General features: G+C 47.8%; 1 protein-coding gene and 1 long non-coding RNA gene across 2 annotated transcripts in view; one reads left to right on the top strand and one right to left on the bottom strand.

Annotated features, from left to right (window-relative positions):
* LOC116975579 (signal transducing adapter molecule 2-like) overlaps positions 1-23323 on the top strand; it is a 56007-nt gene extending 32684 nt beyond the window's left edge. The window contains exons 5-14 of the mRNA XM_033024877.1: positions 879-1025; positions 1842-1923; positions 3971-4163; positions 8670-8764; positions 12183-12259; positions 15606-15693; positions 17869-17923; positions 19233-19395; positions 21450-21589; positions 22937-23323. Of these exons, the coding sequence (XP_032880768.1) occupies positions 879-1025; positions 1842-1923; positions 3971-4163; positions 8670-8764; positions 12183-12259; positions 15606-15693; positions 17869-17923; positions 19233-19395; positions 21450-21589; positions 22937-23147 (1251 nt within the window). The 3' untranslated portion in view covers positions 23148-23323. The remainder of the gene's footprint in view (positions 1-878; positions 1026-1841; positions 1924-3970; positions 4164-8669; positions 8765-12182; positions 12260-15605; positions 15694-17868; positions 17924-19232; positions 19396-21449; positions 21590-22936) is intronic.
* Positions 96-22138, bottom strand: LOC116975580. Its single transcript, XR_004412665.1, has 3 exons — positions 22101-22138; positions 3365-3372; positions 96-186 (listed from the first exon to the last, which is right to left on the bottom strand). It is a non-coding gene; the product is annotated as an uncharacterized LOC116975580 (long non-coding RNA).
* Positions 23324-27740: the final 4417 nt, after the last annotated feature.

Raw genomic sequence — 27740 nt, forward strand, 5'->3', positions numbered from 1 at the left:
TTTTAAATGTTGCCCGTCTCACCTTGAAGCTGTGCCCTCTGATATTTGTTTTTTTTTCCTTCCCCATAATGGTGGAAAAAGGTTCTACGCCAGTCATAGAGTGAAACAGCGTGGAAACAGGCCCTTCGGCCCAACTTGGCCACACCGGCCAACATGTCCCAGCTACACTAGTCCCACCTGCTTGCGCTTCGTCCATGTTCCTCCAAACTTGTCCTATCCATGTACCTGTCTAACTGTTTCATAGAAACATAGAAAATAGGTGCAGGAGTAGGCCATTCGGCCCTTCGAACCTGCACCGCCATTCAATATGATCATGGCTGATCATCCAACTCAGTATCCTGTACCTGCCTTCTCTCCATACCCCCTGATCCCTTTAGCCACAAGGGCCACATCTAACTCCCCCTTAAATATAGCCAATGTTTCTTAACTCTCTTAATATCAGGTCTCCCCGCAACCTCTGTTTTCCCAGAGAAAACAGTCTAAGTCTGTTCAACCTCTCCCTGTTTCTAATACCCACTATTCCAGGCAACATTCTGAAGAAGGGTCTCGACCCGAAACGTCACCTGTTCCTTTGCCTGACCCTCTGAGTTACTCCAGCTTTTTGTGTCTATCTTCGGTTTAAACCGGCATCGGCAGTTCCTTCATACAACTTTCTGGTAAACCTCCTCTGCACACTTTTCCAAATCCTCCACATCTTTCACGTAACGGGGTGACCAGAACTGCGCACAATGCTCCCCAAGTGCGGACTAACCAAAGTCCTATACAGCTGCATCTTGATGGTGTGACGGCTGCATCATCGTATTTGCCTTGAGCTAAACAATGAAATTGTTATACTAACCCATCCGTCTCATTAATCACACTTTACCTATTGCATGCAGGCTCATCCAAAGGTGTGTGAGAAATTTAAGGCGTTAATGGTGGAATGGGTGGAGGAGTTTCACAAGGATCCCCAGCTCAGTCTTATTACTGCTACCATCAAAGAACTTAAAGAAGATGGGGTCACATTTCCTACAGCCAGCTCTCAGGTACTTACTTTAAAATATTCTTTCTCTCAGCATAAATATTCATGGAAAGTTTGACGTTTCTTTCGCCGAAGATAGTGGGATGAGCATCGAACAGTACAGCACAGGAACAGGCCCTTCAGCCCACATTGCCTATGCCGAACATGATGGCAAGCCAAACTAATCTCATCCAACCTATATATGTTCCATTCCCTACGCATCCCTATGCTTGTCCAAGAGCCTCTTAAATGCCACTGTCATATCTGCCTCCACCACCACTTCCGTCCGGTGCATTGCACGCACCCACAACCCTCTGTGTAGTTTTAGAGATACGGAGTAGAAACAGGCTCTTCGGCCCACCGAGTCCACACACACACGCGCACACCCACAGCAATTTTACATTTAGACCAAGCCAATCAACCCACAAACCTGTACATATTTGGACTGTGGGAGGAAGCCGCAGATCTTAGAGAAAACCCACGCAGGTCACGGGGAGGACGGACAAACTGTTCAGACAAGCACCCGTAGTCGGGATCGAACCCGCATCTGAGGCAGTAGCTCGACTTCAGCCGGTTCTTCTTCCCCACACTTGTATGTGATTCTATCCCTCTGGACGTTGGCATGGAAATATTCTGGGGATCTGGTGTGAATCAATGCCACTGAACTGCCAACGGATTATTGAGCAGGAAATTCTTCAGCGAGCCCAATTCCATCTTCGCCCTATTGCAGTTAAATCATCATGGTAGAAACGATGGAGGTTGTAGCCAAGCTACCCCATGGAGGGAATGGAGCAGAGAATGTGCTTTTGAAAAATACTAATGTTCAATATTTTCTTTACAGCAAAGTCAGAGCAGTGCAAGCTCATCAAAAATTGGCAGCACGTCACTAAATAAAGCTACTGAAGATACAGATCTAGCTAAAGGTAAGGAATAAAGTAATTGTGAAACATTTGCTCTGAAAGTCGATGGGGATTCATAGTGTTCTGGGAGCAGAATTAGGCCACTCGGCCCAGCAAGTCTATTCCACCATTCAATAACGGCTGATCTTTCTTTCCCTCTCAATCCCATTCTCCTGCCTTCTCCCCATAACCCCTGACACCCGTACTTATCAAGAATCTTGTCAATCTCTTCCCTAAAAATATCCAATGACTTGACCTCTACAGCCTTCTGTGACAATGAGCTCCACAGATTCACCAACCTCTGACTAAAGAAATACCTCCTCATCTCCTTTCTATGGGTACGTCCTTTTATTCTGAGGCTGCGCCCTCCGGTCCGAGGCCCTTCCGCTGGTGGAAACATCCTCTCCACATCCACTCTATCCAGGCCTTGCACTATTTGGGATTGGATTTTTATCAGATGGTAGAAATGATGCAGCAGAATGAGAGGGCATTTTATTGACAATAATTTAAAACTTGTCAAGGTGTGATGGGCTGGACAAAGAGAGATTATATCCGCTGGCTGGGCTGGTGTCCAGTACCTGACTAGTTGACCATCATCCAACTGTTTACAGTCATCCTATTTGAATCCCCTTTTTATCCTCCCCAACATTTTCTTCAATTTTAACTCCAAACCCAACTGTGGTGAAGATTATTTATTATGGGAAGAGTTCCTTTCCTGTCCCACAGTACGAGTTCATTCCAAGAGCTCTACCGAGTTTTATAAAAATCAAACTCGTGGTAAGAACGGAGAATGAACGTAGCGGGTACGTCGGAGCTCGGGGACGTCTCTTAGCGGCTAGTAACGCTAACGGCAGGTACTCGGGAAGACTTGCTAATGACAGGTAAGCTCGGGAAGACTCGTGAAGATTTTTCAACATGTTGAAAAATGTCCACGAGAGCCCCGAGTACCGACGAGCGGCCATTACCGTAAATCTCCGAATTCGAATCAGGGCAAACTCGGGAGAGCTCTTGGAATAGATAGATAGATAGATAGATAGATATAATTTATGGGACAGGGCTATTAAACTTCATTCCTTCCTGTCTTTGGGGTTTGTGATACTAGTACAAGGTTTCTAATATATCACTAGATGACCCGTGGGCCCGTTGTGACGCCAGTGATCCTCGAGGCGTTCAGTTATTACGGAAGTATCAGATCACCATGGCGATCTGAAAATGGCGCCGGGTCCGGAAACCCTCCCCATTGGGTCCCCGCTGTGATGCCAGTCAAAATGGCGGTCTGGAAATGGCTGCGGGCACGGCAACCCTTCCGCCAACTGCGCAGGCGCGGCTGAGGGGGCTGGCAAGTGGGAGCGCAGTGCCAGTCGCGGTATAAACATCGAAAACATAGAAAATAGGTGCAGGAGTAGGCCATTCGGCCCTTCGAGCCTGCACCGCCATTCAATATGATCATGGCTGACCATCCAACTCCGTATCCTGTACCTGCCTTTTCTCCATACCCCCTGATCCCTTTAGCCACAAGGGCCACATCTAACTCCCTCTTAAATATAGCTTAAATATTACTTAAATAAGTAAATTAACGTTCTAACATATTATGGACGGATGCTGTAGAACACATTTTAGTTTAGATTAGAGATACAGCGCTGAAACAGGCCCTTTGGCCCACCGAGTCCGCACCGACCATCGATCCTCGCACGCTTACACTATCCTACACACACTAGGGACAAATTACAATTATACCAAGCCAATTAGCCTACAAACCAAACCGATCAACCTACAAATCTGTACGTCTTTGGAGTGTGGGAGGAAACCGGAGATCCCGGAGAAAACCCACGCAGATCACGGGGAGAACGTACAAACTCCCTACAGACAGGCACCCGTGGTCGGGATCGAACCTGGGTCTCTGGTGCTGTAAGGCAGCAACTCTACCGCTGCTCCTCCGTGCAGTCCGCGTCTCGAATAAGGTGATATGTAATTGGATTTGAATGACAATAAGGAAGATTTAGTTTCTTCAATGAAAGCATTAGTTCTATACATTACAAAATATTTACAGATATTTTTTACATTTCCGCAGCTATCGAAATTTCTTTGCAAGAGCAGAAGCATCAACAGACGGAGACAAAATCTTTCTATCCTTCAGCTGAGACCGCAGTGAACTCCCACAGGACTGAGATACGAGTGGTCCGCGCTCTCTACGACTTTGAGGCCGTTGAAGATAATGAACTAACTTTTAAAGCCGGGGAGATAATAACCATTTTAGATGACAGGTATGTTTGGAACTAACATGATTTGTCAATCGTGATATTCTTTGAAAGTTTATTGCAGCTTGTGGAAACGAGGAACTGCAGGGACTGGTTTATCAAAAAATAAATAAAATAAATACAAAGTGCTGGAGTATCTCAGCAGGTCCGGCATCATCCTTGGAGAATATGGATAGCTGATGTTTTGGGTTAGGAGCTGATCTGAAGAAGGGTCCTGACCTGTAATGTCACCAATCCAGTATGACTATGATCTGACTCTGAAAGCCCTGTGCCACTGTACGATTTCATTCAAGAGCTCGCCCGAGTTTAAAAAAAAAAAAAAAAATCAAACTCGTGGAAGCACGTAGAATGTATGTAGCGGATACGTCGGAGCTCGGGAACGTCTCTTAGTGGCTCGTAACGCTAACGGTGGGTACACGGGAAATGCGGTAAGCTCGGGAAGACTCGTGAAGATTTTTCAACGTTGAAAAATGTCCATGAGCGGCCATTATCGTAAATCTCCGAGTTCGAATCGGGGCAAACACGGGAGAACTCTTGAATGAACTCGTACAGTGGGACAGGGCTTTGACAATGTGATCAGCCATGATCGCATTGAATGGCATTGCTGGCTCGAAGGGCCGAATGGCCTACTTCTGCACCCATTGTCTATTGTCTATTTTCCTTGATCTCCATTCCCTTAGCCCTGTTTTCACACCTTCACTCATATCTATCTATCTCCCTCCCCCCCCCCCCCCCCCCCCCCGACATCAGTCTGAAGAAGGGTCTTGACCCGAAGCGTCACCCATTCTGTCTCTCCAGAGATGCTGCCTGTCCCGCTGAGTTACTCCAGCATTTTGTGTCTATCTAAGATCGTACTGTAGATTAGCACATCATAGACAAGTATGAACGTGCAATGATTGTAGTGTAATAGTAGACTTCTTTGAGAGTACGCAAATAGTCGCCATGCGGCACGGTTACGCGGGGTAGAATTGCTGCCTTGCAGTGCCTGAAACCCAGGCTGAGTGCTGACTACCGGCGCTGTCTGTCCGGAGTTTGTACATTCCCCACCCAGTGACCTGCGTGGGTTTTCTCCAGGATCTCCAGTTTCCTCCCACACTCCAAAGACGTACAGATTTGTAGGTTGATTGGTTTGGTTTAAATGTCAAAAAATAGTCCAGGGTGTGTGAAGGATAGTGCTGGTGGGCACGGACTCAGTGGACCAAGGGCTTATTTCCGCGCTGTATCTCTAAACTAAACTAAAGTTTCCGGGGCTAACAAAGTTACAAAGTTCTTAAAGAGTATAGTCTTCGCTTGGCGGCATCGATCCTCTCCTCCGTCCACCGCCATCTTGAAGAAGGATTCCCGACCCGAAAAGTCGCCCATCCATGTTCTCCACAGATGCTGCCTGACCCTCTGAGTTACTCCAGCACTTTTTTTTCCTTTCTAATACAACTTGATATTTTTGTGAAAGCTCTACTGGACAGGCAGCAAAGGGCCCATCCCTTATCATCCATCTTTTCATGTGATGTGCTCTTCTATGTTCTTTGTAGATTAGCCTCGATATCTTTGAATAGTGAAGTGTTTATAAGCTGTTGTGCTCCAGTCCCATCGCTGATCATCCAGTTATAATTCACATATTCTAGGCTGCCTCTTTTTTTTAAACGGTAGATTAAAAAAAAATTAGTTTTGAATGATGATGCTTGTTGTTAAATACCGGACCTAGTGTGCGTGGATCGCCGGTTGGTGCGGTCTCGGTGGGCCGAAAGGCCTGTTTCCACGTTGTGCCTCTTGATAAAAATACATCTAGTGATGCTCCTGAACACATCATCAGTGATGTAACTTGGGGTCATTTTGGGTCTTTCAACATCAGACGCCCTCACCCAGGCGACCCAGCCGTGGTTGATCAGACCACGACTTGTGTTCAGGTGGCATTCGTTCCTCCCCATGGACCTTCTCCTAAACTAAAAGGAGGTTGCTGTATTCCATTTAATCTGCAGTTGCTTTTGATGAAGTTTCCTGCATTGAAATGCTTTTATTTCATTTAATGAATAAACTATAGTGTGCCACAGCATGGAAACAGGCCCTTCATCCCGACTCCTCCATGCCGACCAAGCTAACCCATTTAAGCTAGTCCTATCTGGCCCACATCCCCCTATGCCTTCCTGTAGAAACAAGAAACTGCAGATGCTGGTTTAAAATAAAAAGCGACAATGTGCTGGAGTAACTCAGCAGGTCAGGCATCATCCCCGGAGAACATGGAAAGATAATGTTTTTTGACCAGGACGCATCTTCGGTGCTTGAAGAACGGACCCGACCCGAAACGTCACCTGAAATGTTTTCCAGGGATTCTACCTGACTCGCTGAGTTACTCCAGCACTTTGTGTCTTTTTTTATTTCCCTCAAAACCTTTCCTATCCACACATCTGTCCAAGGAACTTTTAAATATTGTTTTTTATAAATTATAGGTTCTGAACACTTATTTCCACCCAGCAGTGATCCTATTTCAAATATCGTATTAGCAACAGTTTTTATTTATAAAGGGGGAAAAAAGGCCTGTATTTATTTGGTGGCTTAGATTGTTTAAAAAGCATTTTACAGCCAAATACAATGAAAATGTAATTGCTGATGCAATGTAAGAAACTGTTTAGACACCAAAAGCTGGAGTAACTCAGCGGGTCAGGCAGCATCTGGAGAAAAGATATAGGTGACATTTCGGGTCAAAACTCTTCTGCATCCTGTTTCCTGCCCACAGAGTTCCTATGAATAGCCGTACGATATTGACCATTTAACCTGTTTTTTTTTTGTGATGTTGATTAAGGGATAAATGTTGGTCAGGAATAATATTGGTTCTGAAGTTTCCCTAGCTCATCAATTAGTTCAGTGACATCACTTCCCAAGCCCTCGTCGTCTTTCATTAGAAAAGACAATGGCAGCAGGTTCATGAAAGCAGTGGACTGCAGAGTCCCCTCCACACACGGTGCACCGTTCTGACTTAGAAACGTATTGCATTCCTTCATCATCACATGGTAGACATCCTGGCAACCCCTTATCAAGTGCACAGTGTGGCAACTTCACCTGAAGACATGCAGCAGTTCAAGAGAAAGCTCAGTACCATGTTGTCAGCTATATTTCAGGCAGGGCAATATATTCTGTCTATCCCAGTTGAGCAGCGCCAGGGACCCGCGTTCGATTCCGACCTCTATTGCCGGCTGTGTGGAGTTTGCACGTTCTCCCTGTGACCGAGTGGGATTTCTCCGGGTGCTCTGGGTTTCCTCCCACATCTCAAAGAATTGCGGGTTTGTAGGTTAATTGACTTCTATGAATTGCTCAGAGTGTGTAAGATAGAACTAGCGTGCAGGTAGTGTGGGCCAAAGGGCCCGTTTCCACACTGTATGTCTAATCTAATCTAAACCGCATCTCCTAAAAAAAAAACTGAAGGGCCTGTCCCACTTTCCCGAGTTACTCACGAATTTTCCCGAGTTTTCCCCTTGATTCAAACTCGGAGAATGTCCGTAGCGAGTCCATAGGAAGGCGTAGGAGTCCATAAATTTTTCGTAGTGGCTCGTAATGCCAGCCGTAGGTACTCGGGGCATCAGGTAAGTGGGGACGTTTTTTCAGCGTGTAGAAAAATGTCCACGAGTAAAAATAAAAATAGCCCCGAGTACCTACGGCTGGCTATTACCGTAATTCTCCGAGTTTGAATCGAGGGGAAAACTCGGGAGAATCCGTGAGTAACTCGGGAAAGTGGGACCGGGCCCTTAACTCGACTATAAGTGACTTATAAGGTGGGCGTCACAATCGAGGGAAATTTAATGCCTGTCCTACACCACCCTGCTGGTGTGATGGAGAACTGTGGCCTTGAGCTGCGGTAGAGCTTGCGTTCTTAGCTTGGACCCAGTGACTGTGAATGTTCAGTGATAACGTTCCAAGGGAGTAGAGAGCAGCCAGCAAGTCGCTATCCTGTGTTGCTTTCCCTTCTAAATCCTGGTGGTTCCGTTTAGTTTAATGTTGTGTGTACTGAGGTACTGTGTCGTGCTTTTTTTGTCGCATGCTGACCAGTCAGCGGAAAGACTATACATGATTATAATCAAGTGTACAGATACAATAGACAATAGGTGCAGGAGTAGGCTATTCGGCCCTTCGAGCCAGCACCTCCATTCAATGCGATCATGGCTGATCATCCCCAATCAGTACCCCGTTCCTGCCTTCTCCCCATATCCCCTGACTCTGCTATTTTTAAGAGCACTATCTAGCTCTCTCTTGAAAGCATCCAGAGAACCGGCCTCCACCGCCCTCTGAGGCAGACAACGGGATAAAGGGAGTAGTATTTAGTTTATTGTCACGTGTACCGACGTACAGTCAAAGGCTTTTGTTATGTGTGCTAACCAGTCAGCGGAAAGACAATACATGATTACAATCGAGCCGTCCACAGTGTACAGATTCAGGATGAAGGGTATGGAGGTTAGAGTCAAAATGTTCCCTAACATCCGTGCTTCTGTATTTACATTGTACGTGTTCTGCTGTTTTATGTAGTGACCCTAATTGGTGGAAAGGAGAGACCAAAAGAGGTGTTGGGCTTTTCCCTTCCAATTTTGTGTCGACCAGCCTGAGTGCAGACCCTGAGCCGGGTAAGTGGAACCACCATTTCATGTCCTTATTGTCTCTACCTCATCACGGGCAGTCGGCAGGAAGTGTGACTGCATAGAGAGGCTGGTTTAGTTTAGCTTGGAGATACAGCGTGGAAACAGGCCCTTCAGCCCGCACCGACCAGCGATACAAAATACAAATACAACAATACAACACTGTGATGGAAGGCAAAAGTCTTTTCTCTCCCCTGCTCTCCATGTCTCTCCCGATGTCGAAGCCCCAGGCGGACGATGATAAGTCCCACGGCCATTTTAGGCCGTGCCGGGCGATTTACGGCCCCGCTCCCGGTCTAGAAGTCTCGAAGTTGGAGCCCCCGGCGGGCGCTGTAATGTCCCACGGCCACGAAGCCGTGCCGGGATTATGTACTTCCCCGCTCCGGGTCGTTCCAAACCCCGCGACACGGGCTGGAGAAGTCGCGTTGCGGGAGCTCCGGGAAGCAGTCTCTCTCTCCCCCCGGACCCGTGAGCTCCCGATGTCCCAGTCCACCGGACCTGCGGCTGCGTTGCTGGAGCCTCCGAGCCCCAGGAGTCGAGTCGCAGCAGCGAGTCACCACCGCTCCCCACGCGCCGAGGCCGGCCAGCCCCACGATCGTGAGTAGTCCGCAGCGCAGTCTCCCGAGCCCCCGGGTCGTTCAGGTTGGAGGCCGCTCCACGGTGCTAGGCCCCAACGACAACGGAGACCCGACAGGGAAAAGGTCGGGTCTCCCGGACAGGGAAGAGATTTTAAACAGTTTCCCCCGCCCCTCCCCCCGCCCCCCACATATACACATTTAAAACCAATATTAAAAAACACCAAACACTACATTTAACTAGACAAAAAAAAAAAAAAAAAAAAAAAAAAAGACAGACAGCCTGTAGGAGCCGCTGCAACGAGTCGCGCCGCCACCAGGATCCCCGCGCTATCCTGCACGCACGATGACAATTTACACTTATACCCAGCCGATTAACCCACAAAGCTGGACGTCTTTGGAGTGTGGGAGGAAACCCGAAGATCTCGGAGAAAACCCACGCGGTCACGGGGGAAACGTACAGTCAGGATCGAACCCGGGGTTGCGGCGCTGCAAGCGATGTAATCCAGCCACTCTACCGCTGCGCCACCGTGGCCGTCCTTACAACGCTCAAGATCTGTGGCTAAGATAAAGATTAAAGCTGACAATCGCCCCTGTATTAGTGGCATGTATATGTTGGTTGTTACAACTGAAATACTCTTGTTAAAAGATACAAAGATGGATTGAGTGATAAATCCCTCCAACAGTGTAGAAATAGACAATAGGTGCAGGAGTAGGCCATTTGGCCCTTCGAGCCAGCACCGCCATTCAATGTGATCATGGCTGATCATCCCCAATCAATACCCCGTTCCTGCCTTCTCCCCATATCCCCTGACTCTGTGATTTTTAAGAGCCCTATCTAGCTCTCTCTTGAAAGTACCCAGAGAACCTGCATCCATCACCATCCGAGGCAGAGAATTACACAGATTCACAACTCTCTGTGAGAAAAAGTGTTTCCTCGTCTCCGTTCTAAATGGCTTACCCCTTATTCTTAAACTGTGGCCCCTGGGTCTGGACTCCCCCAACAGGGGGACATGTTTCCTGCCTCTAGGATGTCCAAGCCCTTAACAATCTTACCAAAAACAAAAAACAAAAAAAAGTTTGGCTCGAGGGATGACTTTCAATAGATCGCAGCGAGGTAGCAGCTCTGCTACTTACGAAACCCTGAGCCAGAATCGGGTCGTCTACGAATATTTTAGGTTTCGGAAGAAGTTCAATGCTCTGATTCAGACCCTCATGGGATCTTTCTGAATTAAGTAAACATTGTTTATTTGTTCACCAGGTCAGCATTTTTTGGCCATCCCCATTGCCACCTAATCCAAATGGTGACTGAGTTATTTCGGAGTTGGCCCCGTCTGTAGGTCTTCCTAGTTTTAATTTTTTTTCATAACCTCATGATCGGCCCATAGAATCTATGCCAGTCATCAGTGTAACCCTATTCCACCATTTATCTTCTTCAATAATTAATTCTGGGCATGCCTATTAACTGGAAAGACTGGATAGACTTGGCTTATACTCACTAGAATTTAGGAGATTGAGAGGGGATCTTATAGAGACGTACAAAATTCTTATGGGGTTGGACAGGCTAGATGCAGGAAGATTGTTCCCGATGTTGGGGAAGTCCAGAACAAGGGGTCACAGCTTAAGGATAAGGGGGAAATCCTTTAGGACCGAGATGAGAAGAAACTTTTTCACACAGAGAGTGGTGAATCTCTGGAACTCTCTGCCACAGAGGGTAGTTGAGGCCAGTTCATTGGCTATATTTAAGAGGGAGTTAGATGTGGCCCTTGTGGCTAAAGGGATCAGGGGGTATGGAGAGAAGGCAGGTACGGGATACTGAGTTGGATGATCAGCCATGATCATATTGAATGGCGGTGCAGGCTCGAAGGGCCGAATGGCCTACTCCTGCACCTATTTTCTATGTATCTATGTAAATCCACACATCCATCCCTTCCCTGATTCTCCTCCCACGCTCTCCTGTATTTGTGGTAACCCACAGCAGCCAACTAATCTATTAATCCACGCGGTCACAGACTTTACCATTAACCTTTCGGCACCAGTGCAAGAGTTTGTCCAAGCCTTGTCTGGTTTGTGTCCTCTCTCCGACTTTAGACTTTAGAGATACAGCGTGGAAACAGGCCCTTCGGCCCACCAAGTCCTTGCCGATCACCGCCACCCCCCCCCCCGTACACTGACCTACGCTCACTAGGGTCAATTTTACAGTTTTTCAAACCTGTACGTCTTTGGAGTGTGGGAGGAAACCGGAGCACCCGGAGAAAGCGCACGCGGTCACGGGGAGAATGTGCAAATTCGGTACAGACAGCGCCCGCGGTCGGGATGGAACCCGGGTCTCTGGCGCTGTAAAGCAGCAACTCTACCGCTGCACCACCATGCTGCCATACTTTGTGATCGCCTCAACCAGCTCTGAGACACGAGATGTAGAAACAAAGAACTGAAGATGCTGGTTAATACACAAATGGATACCAAGCGCTGGTGCAGTTTATTGTCACATCTGCACCACAACAGGTTAGGCAGAATCTTTGGAGAACATGGACAGGTGGTGTTTTGGGTTGAGACTCTTCTTCAGTGTGAAGATAAAACCGGTGACATTTCGGGTCGAGACCCATGTTCCCCTGAGATTCTTCCTGGCCTGTCGAGGTACTCCAGTGCTTTGTTTCCACGGGGCTGAGGTTGCACTCTGAAGCGAGCTTTGTCAGTGGAGCAGTACACAACATGAATTGAGCAATACAGAGCTTGCACTGACACCGGCCCAGTGGAGTGGCGAGGTGCTCACCAAAATCTCGGGGGAGTTTATAACTCACATGCGCCCATTTGTTCCCTACTGATTCCAGAGAAAGAAGTGGTGCCAGAGGAGCCAACCGTACAAGAACCTCAGCCTTCTGAGCCTGAGCCAGTCTACATAGATGAGGTATGTGGAATTTGTTTGGATTGCAGTACTTATTTTTTTCCCCCTTCACTTACCTAACTCCCTCCCGGAGGAACGGGTATTCCCGCTGGATGCTGTCAGGCTTCTGGAATGTTTTGACAAGTTTCTGCATTTCCCGTATGAACCTTAACGTCAAGCACCAACGCAGTCCTCTCTTCCACTTGCCTCTTGCATTTACACCCATCCAGTTCGACAGCAGGGAAACAGGCCTTTGGGCCCAAGATGCCCATGCCAACAAACATGACCCATCTGCAGTAGTCCCACCTGCCTGCATTTGGCCCAGATCCCTTTCCTATACATGTACCTGCCCAAATATCTCTGTAAATGTTGTTATAGTACCTGCCTCAATTACTTTTTCTGGCTTTTCCTTCCATATAGCCACTACTCTCTGTGTGGAAAAAGTTGTCCCTAGGGTTCCTATAAAGTCTTTCCCCTTTCACCTTAAACCTATATCTCCTGGATCTTGATTTCCCCTATTCAGAGTAAAAGAAGACCCCATCTGATCTGGTGCAGCTCTATAAGACTGCCCCTCATCTTCTTATGTTCCAAGGAGTAAAGGGCCTTTCCCACTTACATGTCCTTGGCACGCAAATTGCGCGACCTCGTAGTCGCGTTGAGCCACGACGGTCCCGTGAAGGTCGGGCGCGATTACATGCGTACGCACAGCCGTCTGGAGCGCGTGACGTCATTATAGATGGACACACAGCTGGAATAACTCAGCGGGACCGGCAGCATCTCTGGAGAGAAGCAATGGGTGATGTTTCGGGTTGAGACTCTTCTTCAGTCTGAAAGAAGGGTCTTGACCTGAAACGTCACCCATTGCTTCTCTCCAGATATGCTGCCGGTCCCGCTGAGTTACTCCTGCATTTTGTGTCTATCTCCAATCGTCTTGGCCCCACTCTGGGAGTAGAAGTGGGGGTGGATCCGGACCACAACGGCTGTGAGCCCCAGGCCGAGCTCGGCGATCGTTTGCCTGGTTCTGCTGCTGTTGGAGGTCAGACGTTGCGCCGCGCCAGGGTCTTGGGCCTGTCCCACTTTGGCCGTCAGTTACACGACAGGCCGGTGGCGAGCGAAGATTTTGTTCACTACAAAAATTTCGGTGCCCCGCGCGATGTCGCGCACAACTACATACCCCTCCGCACTTCTAAGTGGGACCGGCCCCACGCAGCCATACGATGCCTCCGCTTCCGGTCGGTCGCGCCAAGTGCACGCAATCGCATGCAAGTGGGACAGGCCCTTAAGGTCCTAGTCTTCCCAACCGCTCCCTATAGCTCAGGCCCTCAAGTCCTGGCGACATCCTTGTAAATAGTTCCTCAATCCTCCCATCTCGGTGTCCTCCACTTTGCTGGATCTTGCATCTGGCTCCCTAGTGCTCTGACTTCCTGAATTTCTTCCCAGAACTTCTCCCTTGTTCTTTTAACTTGCTCCTTAACTCTTGCAAAGGTTTTAGAGTTTAATGTTTAGTTTAGTTTAGAGATACAGCGTGGACGTGGGCCCTTCGGCCCACCGTGTCCGTGCCGACCACCGCACACTTGCGCTATCCTACACATACACTCGGCACAATTTAACAATTATACCAAGCCAATTAACCTACAAACCCGTTCGTCTTTGGAGTGTGGGAGGAAACCGGCGATCCCAGGGAAAACCCACGCAGGTCACGGGGAGAACGTAAAACTCCATACAGACAGCGTCCGTAGTCAGGATCAATAGACATGAGGTGCAGGAGTAGGCCATTCGGCCCAGCACCGCCATTCACTGTGATCATGGCTGATCATCCACACTCAGTACCCCGTTTCTGCCTTTTCCCCCATATCCCTTGACTCCGCTATCTTTAAGAGCTCTATCCAACTCTCTCAAGAAAGCATACAGAGAATTAGCCTCCACTGCCTTTTGAGGCAGAGAATTCCACAGATTCACAATCCTCCATGTGAAAAAGTTTTTCCTCATCTTTGTTCTAAATGGCTTGTGCCTTATTCTCGAAATCGGATCTGTGGCGCTGTAAAGCAGCAACTCCACCGCTGTGCCACCGTGACGCCCCCTTTATTGATTTAAATTAAAATATTCATTACTGTGTTGCATTAATGGTCTTCCCTTTTAATCAAGCAGCCACGATCGAATCAGACCAAACTAGACTTTTAAAAGCCGAACTATTCTTTGGGAAAATAATTGTGAGAATGAAACGAAAGGTGATGGTTTAGTAGGGACACGGAAGATCAAAATGTGATGGTGGTATTTGGATGACATTTGATGGAATGTAGAAAAGTACAGCATTGTAACGGGCCCTTCGGCCCGCAGTGTCTGTGCCGACCACAGTGCCAAGATTCCCTACATGTCCATGTGCCTATCAAAAAGCTTCTTAAATGCCATTATCATGTCTGCATTCCAGGCATCCACCAAAAGTGTAAAATTTAAATAAAATTGCCCCATACATCTCCTTTAGACTTTACCCCTCTCACCTTAAAGCTATGCTTTCCAGTCTTTCATTTCTGTCCACCCTATCTACATCTCTCATAACTTTATATACTACTGTCAGGTCTCCCCTCAAATCGGCTTGGCCGCGGGCCCAGTGGACGACATCGTCGGGAGCTCGCAGGTCACAGGTTGGTGACCTGTTTTTCTGGAGCTCCCGCAACAACAGCTTCGCCCGCTGGCCTGGAGGGCGGCAGAGTTTGAACCGGCCCGTTTGCGGAGCTCGGATTCAGCCGCGGGACTTGCTTGCCATCACCCGGCGGGGTCACAACATCGGAGGCCTGGATCGCCTCGGCGCAGAGGGCGAACAAGGAGGGAAGAGACAATGACTTTGGGACTTTTTGCCTTCCATCACAGTGAGCAGGTGCCTGGTGGACTCACTGTGGTGGATGTTAAACTGTGTTGAGTGTGTGTTTTGTTATTTATTCTATGTTATGACTGCAGGCTAAACCATTTCGTTGCACTAAAAAGTGCAATGACAATAAAATTGAATCTAATCTATTCTAATCTAAAAATTCCCGCCAACGTCCCAGTGAAGACAAACCCAATTTGGATAGTCAGAAATGTGTAGCTCTTAAAAATGTAGACAGACAGTACTGGAGTAACTCAGCGGGTCAGGCAGCATCTCTGGAGAACATGGACAGGTGACATGTTGTATTGGGACCCTGTTGACTGAAGAAGGACCCCGACCCGGAATGTCACCTATCCGTATTCTCCTGAGATGCTGCCTGATGACCTGCTGAGTTACTCCAGCACTTTGTGTCTTTTTCTTTGTAAACCAGCATCTGCAGTTCCTCGTGTCTGGAATGTTTAGCCGCCGTGTGGGTTGTCCGTTTGTAACGTTGTTTTTATTTTGCAGGAAAAGATGGATCAGGTACTACAGATGCTCCAGAACGCCATTCCCACCGAACAGCGGCCAGACTCGACCGAACTGCTACGTTTAGAAGGTAAGCCGCCATAAGGCAAGGCCAACAGCGTAATCTAGGACGAGCCTTCCCCCCCCCCCCCTCTCCCCAGAAACTCCCTCTTCCCGCCTCTGCCATCAGACAAGAGGTACAGAAGTGTGGGTTTAGTCAGGTCCTTCAGACTGTACGTGTAAGAGGAAGGGTCCCGACCTTGTGGCTAAAGGGATCAGGGGGTATGGGGAGAAGGCAGGGATGGGATACTGAGTTGGATGATCAGCCATGATCATATCGAATGGCGGTGCAGGCTCGAAGGGCCGAATGGCCTACTCCTGCACCTATTTTCTATGTCTATGATGCCTGACCTGCTGAGTTACTCCAGCACTTTGTCTCCCTCCTTGATTGAACTGATAGAATAGAGAGGAGATAGCTGGTAGAGAGACTAGGATTTATTTCACTTAAGGGCCTGTCCCACTTGCCGATTTTTTTTTCCGCCGGCTGCCTGCATCATATCAGTGTCGCCAAAAGATTTTGAATGTTTCAAAATCCAGCGGCAACAAAAAAAATGTTGCGACACTTGAAAAAACACTGCGCGTCGTACGTCATCTCACCGTGAATTTTCTGATGACCTGATACGTCAGCCAAGTGGGACAGGCCCTTTATTTGTTCACTTGGTCCTGTCCCAAAATTTCACCTGTCCATTTCCTCCACAGATGCTGGCTGAACCACTTATTATTCCAGCATCGTGTTTTCTCACTTTTACATTTGCAATAACCTGAAATGTTTACACACTTCCTTCTCTTTAAAAATGCTGGTCGACCTGCTGAGCAGGTTTATCCAACTTTTTTGGGGCTTTTCACCTCCCAAGGTCGTTAATCGCAGACTGAAGTCTCCCTAAAACTCTCATCGGGCAAGAGGTACAGAAGTGTGAAAACGCACACTTCCAGATTCGGGGACAGTTTCTTCCCAGCTGTTCTCGGGCAACTGAACCGTCCCACCACAACTAGAGAGTGGTCCTGAGCTACTAGCATTGGAGACCCTCGGACTATCTTTAATCAGATTTTGCTGGACTTTATCTTACACTAAACGTTAGTCCCTTTGTTCCCTTTATCGTGTGCCTGTACACTGTGGACGGCTCGATTGTAATCGTGTGTTGTCTTTCCGCTGGCTGGTTAGCACGCGACTAAAGCTTTTTACACATGACAATAAACTAAACTCTCAACATTTTTTTTACGAGGATGTTGCCAGGACTCGAGGGGCTGGGCTATAGGGAGAGGTTGGGCAGACTGGGACTCTGTTCCGTGGAGCACAGGAAGCTGAGGAGAGATCTTGTAGAGTTGTATAAAATCATGAGGGGAGCGGATTGGGTGAAAGAACAGAGCCTTTTACCCAGAGTAGGGGGAGTCGAGAACCAGAGGGCATGGGTTTCAGATTAAAGGTAGATAAAAATGCTGGAGAAACTCAGCGGGAGAGGCAGCATCTGTGGAGCTAAGAATTACGGAACGTTTCGGGTCGAGAACCTTCTTCAGACTGATGTGGTGGGGGCAGGAAGAAGAAAGGAAGAGGCGGAGACCGTGGGCTGTGGGAGAGTCGGGAAAGAGGGAGAATCTTGAAACGTACAAGGTTGTTAAGGGTTTGGGCACGCTAGAGGCAGGGAACATGTTTGGAATGGAGACGAGGAAACACTTTTTTCTCCCCGAATGGTGAGTCTGGAATTCTCTGCCTCAGAGGGCGGTGGAGGCAGGTTCTCTGGATGCTTTCAAGAGAGAGCTAGATAGGGCTCTTTAAAAATAACGGTCAGGGGATATGGGGTGAATGCAGGAACGGGGTACTGATTGGGGATGATCAGCCATGATCACATTGAATGCCGGTGCTGGCTCAAAGGGCCGAATGGCCTCCTCCTGCACCTATTGTCTATTGTCTACAAAGCAAGGACTACTTGAAATTGGAGAAGTCGATGTTCATACCGCTGGGGTATAAACTACCCAAGCAAAATATGAGGTGCTGCTCCTCCAATTTACAATGGGACTCGGGGTTTAAGATGAGATGGATTACTGATGTTTCAGGTCAAGACCATATATCTGGTTTGTGGGATTATTTCTCGCAAGCCCCTGTTCTTGCAGACACATTAACTGGTGTGCTGGCAAATGTGTGTCTTTCTCATTCATTTTTTTTGGCAGTAGACCTGCAGATTTATTTGTCTCGTATCTTCTTCCCCAGATGTCTGCCAACAAATGGGACCAATTATCGATGAGAAGCTCGAAGAAATAGACAGGTAGGAATCCAAGCCAAATGGAACCCCCCCCCCCCCCCCCCCCCCCCCTTACAAATAATCTATTGCTGACACCTCTCCGTTCAATCGTCTCGTCCATCTCTGGTGTAGCCCACCCCCTTTGGCGTAGCCCACCCACCTCTTGGTGCACACCATCTCTGGTGAGGAAAGACCAAATTGGGGGGCGGCAATTGTCCCTATATCAGGGCTCGCATTTGTCTGTCGCCATCAGTCAGTTTATCGGGGAATCTCCTTGCCCAAGGTCATCTGGTGCCAATTAGGTGTTGTCCACCTCTCCATCATTTGATGTAGTCCACCCCTCCCCACCTTTTTGGTGGTAGGTGAAGAAAAACAGGAGAAATTGGGGCCGTCAACTGTCCCTATGTCTGCGCTCACACTTGCCCAGAGCCATCAGTTGTCTTCTTCTTGTGTTTGAGGAAGCAGAGGTGATGCCATCCGGTTCGACACCCGTAGGTGCCAGCCCTAAAAAGGGGGCATGCCGTGGCGCTGCTGCTGCTGTCTCTGTTTGTTGTCGTTCGCCTGGCCAAGGTCAATTGACAGGGCTCATTCACCACGGGGAGGTCGACAACATGAGCCCCAGCTATCGGTGAAAGCCCCTTGCCCGAGATCAATTTGGTATAGCCCGCCTCTCCTCCACGTTTTGGTGAGTCGGCTACCACTGGCGGGTAAAGGGCCTGTCCCGCTTACGCGACTTTTTCGGCGACTGCCGGCACCCGTCATAGGTCGCCGAAAATCCAGCGGCGACCAGAAAGACGCTACGACTCTTTGGACGACTGAGGAGACGACTCACGACCATACAGGCGACATGTCGCGGGGTGAAGCCTGTATGGTCGTGAGTAGTTGCCCAAAGAGTCGTACCTTGTTCTGGTCGTCGCTGGATTTTCAACGTGTTGAAAATTTTCGGAGACCTGCAACGACCTATGACGGGTGCCGGCAGTCACCGAAAAAGTCGCGTAAGTGGGACAGGCCCTTTAAGGAAAAAAGAAGAAAAGAAGGGAAAAAAACAGGGCAAATCCGGGGGCCAGCAACTGCCCCTATATATCGGGGCTCTCACCAGTCCCGTGCCCACCAGGGAACCTCCTTCCCTTTGTCCTGTTTATCTCCTTCACTTCCAATCTGAAGAAGAGTCTCAACCCAAAACGTCACCCACCCAAAATGTTAGAGGTGCCGCCTGACCTGCTGAGTTACTCCAGCACCGTGTCCACCTATAGGTAAGCGTGACATTTTCTCGCTGCGTGCTCGTTGTATACCATGTCTGCTGCTCGAATCACCTCTCCGCTCTCTCGTTCAGGAAGCACTCTGAGCTGTCGGACCTGAACGTGAAGGTTTTGGAGGCGCTGGAGATGTACAACAAATTGATGAACGACGTGCCTATGTATTCCTCCATGTATTCCAAGCCTCAGGCTCAGGCACAGGCCTTCTATGCACAACAGTCGGGCTCCATGCCAATGCAGGTCGGTTCCCGAGCGTGGTGAGAAGTCGTGCAGTTTTTCTCACAATAAAGGAGGAGAGGGAAATGTAGCAATGTAAAAACTGAAGTTAGTGGCAGGGCATACAGTCGTGGAAGTCATAGGGAGAACTTCAAAGACACACAGGTTTGTAGGTTGATTGGCTTTGAAACATAGAAATATAAAAAAATAGGTTTAGGAGGAGGCCATTCGGTCCTTCGAGCCAGCACTGCCATTCATTGTGATCGTCCCCAATTAATAACCCGTGCCTGCCTTCTCCCCATATCCCTTTATTCCACCAGCCCCTAGAGCTCTATCTAACTCTCTCTTAAATCCATCCAGTGATTTGGCCTCCACTGCCCTCTGTGGCAGGGAATTCCACAAATTCACAACTCTGGGTGAAAAAGTTTTTTCTCACCTCAATCTTAATGACCTCCCCTTTATTCTAAGACTGTGGCCCCTGGTTCTGGACTCGCCCAACATTGGGAACATTTTTCCCGCATCTAGCTTGTCCAGTCCTTTTATAATTTTATATGTTTCTACAAGATCCCCCTCCCTTCATCCTTCTAAACTCCAGTGAATACAAGCCTAGTCTTTTCAATCTTTCCTCATATGACAGTCCCGCCATCCCAGGGATCAATCTCATGAACCTAAGCTGCACTGCCTCAATCGCAAGGATGTCCTTCTTCAAATTGGGTATAAATTAAAAAAATTTGGGTATAAATTTTAAAATTGTGTGTCGGGCAGTGTTATTGTGTGGGGATCGCTGCTCAGTGTGGACTGGATGGGCCGAAGGGCCTGTTTCCGTACTGTATCCCTAAACTAAACTAAACTTCAGTCTGGTTAACGACTGTGGGAGGTGAACAGCCAAAATCTTTGATCGGACGTTACTGGACTTTTCGTATTTTGCACTAAACATTATTCACGTTTTTTTCCCCCTTTAACATTTATTTATCTCTCTCTCTAAACGGCTCGATTGTAATCATGTATTGTCTTTCTGCTGACTGGTTGGCATGCAAGAAAAATCCTTTCACTGTACCTCGGTACAAAACTAAAAAGATGCTGGATATACCAGATACTGAGCAGGTCTACCTGCATGCATCCTTTAGAGAGAAGAAAATGAGTTCATATTTTGAGTTATTGCAAATGTAAAAGTGAGTTAAAACAAAAAAATGCTGGAGTAACTCAGTGGGTCAGCCAACATCGATAGAGGGAGCAGACAGGTGAAATATTGGGTATGGACCAAGAGAGCAAAATAATTCCTCTACTCTCCAACACCTATCTCCTCTCTAGGATTGTTAAGGGCTTGGACACGCTAGAGGCAGGAAACATGTTCCCGATGTTGGGGGAGTCCAGAACCAGGGTGCACAGTTTAAGAATAAGGAGTAAGCCATTTAGAACTGAGACGAGGAAACACTTTTTCTCACAGAGAGTGGTGAGTTTGTGGAATTCTCTGCCTCAGAGGGCAGTGGAGGCCGGTTCTCTGGATGCTTTCAAGAGAGAGCTAGATAGGGCTCTTAAAAATAGCGGAGTCAGGGGATATGGGGAGAAGGCAGGAACGGGGTACTGATTGGGGATAATCAGCCATGATCACATTAAATGGCGGTGCTGGCTCGAAGGGCCGAATGGCCTACACCTGCACCTATTGTCTATTGTCTATAAGCCGACCTGTGTGTACAGATAAAGTGAAACGCGTTTACTGCAAGATAGTCTGATCAAAGATAGTCCGACGGTCTCCAATGAGATAGATGATAGATCAGGACTGCTCTCTAGTTGTTCATAGGATGGTTCAGTTGCCTGATAACAGCAGGGAAGAAACTGTCCCTGAATCTACGTTTTCACACTTCTGCATCTTTTGCTTGATGAGAGAGGGGGAAGAAGAGGGAGCAACCGGGGTGAGACTGGTCCTGGATTATGCTGCTGGCCTTGCCGAGGCAGCGTGGAGTGTGGATGGGGTTGATGGCAGGGTTGATGGTTGATGGGGTTGATGGTTTGCGTGACGGTCTGGGCTGCGTTCACGAATGTTGATTTTTAAACCTCCCTGCCTTTGTTCTCCGCAGGTGTACCCCGGGCAGTCTCAGACCGCCACCTACATGGCAGCTGGAATCCCCCAGGGCTACAGCATCGGACCTGACCAGATCGGCGCACTACAATCTCTGCCCCAGATTGCAAACCAGAGCACTCAGGCACCCTATCTAAGGTACAGTCTTGATTAGTGCGGGTGTCGGGGGTTATGGGGAGAAGGCAGGAGAATGGAGTTGAGAAGGAAAGATAGATCAGCCACGATTGAATGGCGGAGCAGACTAGATGGGCCAAATGGCCTAATTCTGCTCCTATCACTTAGGAACAGTGGTCGTAAAGGACGAACCCCCCAGTGCCGTCCGCAAAAAGATTATTTTCTCGGCTTCTGGCAGAAGTATACGTTTGGGTTTGGCTGTGGTGACGCATTCGCACAGTACAGATTAGGAACACAGCCTTAGCACCGTGATGTCAAACAAAAGCGGTGCTGGCTCGAAGGGCCGAATGGCCTACTCCTGCACCTATTGTCTAAAACTAACCTCATCTGCCTGCACATCATCCGTATCTCTCCATTCCTTGTCATAGACAAATAGTGATACAGTGTGGAAACAGGCCCTTCGGCCCAACTCGCCCACACCGGCCAACAAAGTCCCAGCTACCCCAGTCCCCCTTGCCTGTGCTTGGCCCATAACCCTCCAAACCTGTCCTATCCATGTACCTGTCCAACTGTGTTTAAGAAGGAACTGCAGATGCTGGAAAATCCAAGGTAGACAAAAGTGCAGGTAAAAACAGTACTCAGCGGGTGCAGCAGCATCTATGGAGCGAAGGAAATAGGCAAAGTTTCGGGCCGAAACCCTTCTTCAGACATGTCCAGTGGGTGACGGGAACAGATGTGTCCAGTCTGAAGAAGGGTTTCGGCCCGAAATGTTGCCTATTTCCTTCGCTCCATAGATGCTGCTGCACCCGCTGAGTACTGTTTTTACCTGCACTTTTTTAAACAATTCGTACTGTTTTATCAGGGACTGGATTGTTCTTTTTTTTTAAATCGTTTTTATTTTATGTGTGAAATGTTTAAGTTTTTATGTGCGATGCTCCGGTATTCCCCAGGAAACGCCTTCTCATTTTGCACTGTACAACTGTTGCTTTGCAAGATGACAATAAAGGATGATAATGATAATAATGATAATGTGTTTCTCTGCAGATGGACCCAGAATTCTGGAGTAACTCAGCGGGACAGGCAGCGTCCCTGGAGAGAAAGAATGGGAGACGTTTCGGGTCGAGACTCTTCTTCAGGCTGAAAGTCAGGGGAGGGAGGGACACAGATATATGGAAGGTTAAGGTGTGAAAACGAGAGATCTCTCCAGACTCGCAACCTGAAGGGGGGGGTCTCGACCCGAAATGTTGCCCGTTCCTTCTTTCCAGAGATGCTGCCCGTCCCGCTGAGTTACTCCATCATTTTGTGTCCACCTTTGGTGTAAGCCAGCATCTGCAGTTCCTTCCTAATGTTAACACTAACTTGACTTTACAGCGCTGGAGCACCACCGACGTACATGAGTCACCAGGTGACAGCTGGACCTGCCACTCCCTACACGGGCCAAGTAGGACTGAGCGCCGACATGTCTGCTGCCTATCAGAACACTAGCGTCAGTGCATCCATGGCTGCAGGCTATCCCATGGCCACCCAAGCTCAGCCTCTCCCACAGCAACACTCTAACTATTTTCAACAGCCGTTGCTTTGAAGCTTGCACCCCCCACCCCCAGACTGGTGGACTGGTTTCCGTGTTATTGTGCTGAGTACTGCCCTGGTGAGGGTTAACGAGGTGGGGTAGAAATACTGCGCTAAAGTGTTAACTCTGCACGTGATTTCCCTCACCACCCCTTCCTCTTTAAATGTGGACCGGTTCCCCCCTTCTCCCCCCCCCTGGACCATCAACGCTGGACCATCTCTGATGTCCAGACCCGAAACATCATCTATCCATGTTCTCCTGTCTCTCCACGAGATGCTGCCTGACCAGCTGAGTTACTCCGGCATTTTGTGTCTTTTAAAAAAATGTAAACCAGTATCTGCAGTTCCTCGTATCTAACAGCAATTTCATTTTCACGTGACCATTACCCGGGTCACGCCTGTTCCAGCGGATATCCCTCGCGGGACGCTGTGGGACCAAGAGTACCAGCCCACTAAATTGGGCACCCCCTTCCCAGCCTGTGGTAGTATTGTGCCTACAAGATGAGACTGTCACAAGTTCCCCGGGCTTAGCTCTCGCACGCTCTCTGAACCAGATGCAGACGGTGACGGCTACAAATCCCGCTAGGTTTGGGCGGCAGCAGAAAGGGATTGCGGAATGTAGCTGAGATCGGTCAATATCGGCTGCAATGTTCGAAACTAGAAGAGGCATCGCATTGTTATGCCCCTGTCCCACTTAGGAAACCTGAAAGGAAACCTCTGGAGACTTTGCGCCCCACCCAAGGTTTACGTGCGGTTCCCGGAGGTTGCAGGAGGTTGCAGGTAGTGGAAGCAGGTAGGGAGACTGACAAAAACCTCCGGGACCTGCACGGAAACCTTGGGTGGGGCACAATGTCTCCAGAAGTTCCCGTTCAGGTTTCCTAAGTGGGACAGGGGCATAAGGAAAGAGATGGAGTCAGGAGAACGCACTGTGCCAGAGTTAGAAACGTGGATTTGTTTTAAAGTGAACACCAACTAATGAATGTCTTTGTGTCTGGGTGTGTCAGGACCTGCGGTCTGCACTGTGTTAACTCCCAATGACCAATTCCATTCCAGACTGTGGGAGACCATGGGGTTTGTGCACGATCTTTCCCACCCGTTCTCAATCTTGACTCGGGGGAGTAGGTTCTGGAATTATACTCTTGTGTACAATGTTAGGGCGCAGTGGAACAGAGCCAGGGACCCGGGCTTGATCCGGACTACAGGTGCTGTCTGTACGTTCTCCCCGTGACCTGCGTGGCTTTTCTCCGGGATCTCCGGTTTCCTCCCGCACTCCAAAGACGTGCAGAGTTGTAGCTTAATTGGCTTGTGTGTGTGTGTGTATGTGTGTGGGATAGTGTTAGTGTGCGGGGATCGCTGGTTGGCGTAGACTCAGTGGGCCAAAGGGCCGGCCTCCTTCTGAGCTGTATCTCTATAAACGAAACTTGCATTATGCATTCTTTACCTGATCGAGATTGGGGGAAGAGACAGAAGACACCATAACATCGATGGTGAAGGTGGAGTCCTGAATTACCCAAAAGCAAACTTTTTTTTAAAAACGCCCCAAGTATCAACATGAATCACTTCATTGGAAATGGGTGAAGAATTGAGAGATAAATAATCAAGATGGTGTTTTGAACAAAAGTTAGTGATTCTGTGACTAATTTGTAATCCAGATTAACGCTTCAGTGAAGGAACTCTGGTCTGAATTCACACCGCATTATATTATGGGGCTCATCAACACTGCCTTTGATCAACTGAGCTTCATGTAAGTTTTTCTTCACCAGATTCTAGATAGTTGTGTGTGTGTCATGATCCCATCCCTGTGACACCCAGAGTATCGAACTAATTAGATTTGCTTTCAAAATGACCAATAATGCTCATCCTTCGCTAGATATATTCACTGTGTCTGGGAAATCTCCTCTCCATCTTAACCAGAGGCTCGGTTCGGTAATCCCTTTTGATGTTCATGTTATCAATTTAGTTGGGCTCCTTCTGCATCCAAGTGGCCATATCATCTTTGGTGTCCTTGTTTTGTAGTAAGATGCTTGCTTCTTTCTTTATGCCCCTGTCCCACTTAGGAAACATGAACGGAAACCTCTGGAGACTTTGCGCCCCACCCAAGGTTTCCGTGCGGTTCCCGGAGGTTTTCCCTACCTGCTTCCACTACCTGCAACCTCCGGCAACCACCTGCAACCTCCGGGAACCGCACGGAAACCTTGGGTGGGGCGCAAAGTCTCCAGAGGTTTCCGTTCAGGTTTCCTAAGTGGGACAGGGGCATAAGTGTTCATCGGCAATCATAATGAATGATCTGCAGTTTACAGGACAAAAATAGTGTCGTTTCCCCCCCCCCCCACCACCCCCCCACAACCCTCCCCACCCACCACCAAAACACAGCACACCCACCCCTGTTCCCCTGAATGCTTTGAACAATTAGAAAAGCACAGCTCCACACAGTTGTAACTGCTCACATCCACGCCAAAATGGTCCTTTCACCACAGTTCACGGTCAATATTGGGATCATCCCTTCTCCGTTTAATCTTATTGCTTGGCAAGGCACGCGGAGGTTCAAACTGCAAACCTACAGCTGAGGGTTAGCTTTCCAGGAGGCTCTGTGGAGGCTCTGTGTAGAAAGGGAAACTATAATCTCGGCTTTTAGACAGCCCCAACAGGGAAAGTCAAATACTCGAGGATCTATTTGCACTGAAATTGGGACAACTGGCATCTATTAAGCCAGCTTTAGTACACTTTCTTCCCCCCCCCCCCCACCTAACAAAGTTAATGATTGTCACACAATTACCATTGGGACTGGGAAATGCAATCTAGTGTTCTTGCAGAGAATCGCTTGGGTCATTATATTTAATATCTAGGTTAATTGTGATAGTTATAGTGGTGAGCCCTGTACACAATCAGTGCAAGATGGTGAAAAGCTATCTTGAAGCACAACATGCCGGACCAATATAATGTCCGAGTTAAGAGGAACGGGCTGTGTCAGGAATCTGTCAAGTGTTTTTGGAGTCTTGAATGGTGCTCAAGAGTCTCATTTGCAGGTACTGGATTTCAGTGAGGATTGAAGTGCAGATCCAAGATCAAACATTGTGTGAACCGTAAATAGACACTAAGTGCTGGAGTTATTCAGCAGATCAGCCAGCTTCTCTGGAGAACAAGGATGGGTGATGTTTCTGGTTGGAACCCTTCTTCCACCATGAGCCTTTTCTGTAGAACATTAAATAGTTCTTTTGCACATTACATTTTCCATTTATTTCTCAAATCTATGTGTTTAGACCTTAGAAACTGATATTTTTACTGTTTAGCTTGAGTCTGTGGCAAATATTCAAACAATGTCGAGGAAATTGCTTCAAAGACAACAGGCACACACCAATGTTCTGGAGAACTGTTGTATTCTACCGCCTTGTAGAATTCTTGAAACATTTGTCCCCTTAAAAGAAAATGAATAACCCGTAAATGCTTTCCAGAATTGCACTTGCTCTTCTTTGAGGGTGTCCGAAGCTGCTGCTAAGTTCTGCTGCCACCACCAGAGACGGTCTTCGAATATTCCTTACGTGGTGCACTGACCAGGCAAGGATTGCTCTTGTTCTCCTGGAGATCGTTGAGTGCTTGAATGGTCAATCAAGATGCACCAACTTCCATTAGGTGACCTCAGTGGGGTCTCTCTTCCTTCCGTTGCCTTCCGCTCGTAACATTTTTGAAATATTTATTTATTAATAATGGGCACCCCCCCTCCTCATCCCACCGCACATGTACCTATTTGAATTTCCCTTGAATCCACCTGTGCTGTTTAACCTCGACTAGTAATAACAAGTTGTATATTCTGCTTATTTGCATTCATAAGTGGTCATATATTTATAGCCTCAATCTTGGTGTCTCCCAATACTGGACCTTTCAAAGTATTCTTAAATTCCGTCTCCTGTAGAGTGTAGGCAAGTATCACAATCTAAGGATTGGTGCAAAATTTAAAAATGGGCTTACGGTTACTTTGTCAAACTTACTTCCCCTGCCTTTTAAGTCTGCTAATTTATATTAAGAAATTACTCAAAATCAGCACAATAAGATGGAAACCAAGCATTCTTTTCCCCATCCCCAATTAATATTATAATGTACGTTGAAGATTTGTTTATAGTTGTATTTTACTTTGTTCTTCCTCCATAAAGAAAATAATCTGATTTTTGGCTGTTTTTTCCCCCACTCTGGACAGTTGCTCGTGTGTGTGTGTGTGTATGTGTGTGTGCGTGAAGCTCAATTTATTGTGTTTGGGAGTGTGGGATTACTTTTTTTTTCCCTGTCTGTACGAGAACCTTAGTTTTAATTTTATTCCTTCAGTGAGTGCTGTAATATCATAGATGCAAGATGTCAGCGAGAATGATGCACTGTTGGCTTGTACTGACATTTACTAGGCTTCAGTTGCCTTCCAGTTCTTTCAAATAATAAAGGAATTAATTTTTATTTAAAATAAAACCAATGTGTTATGTGCATTTTCTTTTTTTTTTGCACATTTCCTGCCAGCTTCGGATGAGATTAAGAAACGTCTTGGATGGATGCAGACATTTAGTGTCAAATATGTAAATCTTTAAGCATGTTGTGAGCAGGATTCAAGAACAGGAATAGTCTG

This window comes from Amblyraja radiata, chromosome 7 (assembly GCF_010909765.2).
Source record: "Amblyraja radiata isolate CabotCenter1 chromosome 7, sAmbRad1.1.pri, whole genome shotgun sequence".
Classification (NCBI taxonomy): Eukaryota; Metazoa; Chordata; class Chondrichthyes; order Rajiformes; family Rajidae; genus Amblyraja; species Amblyraja radiata.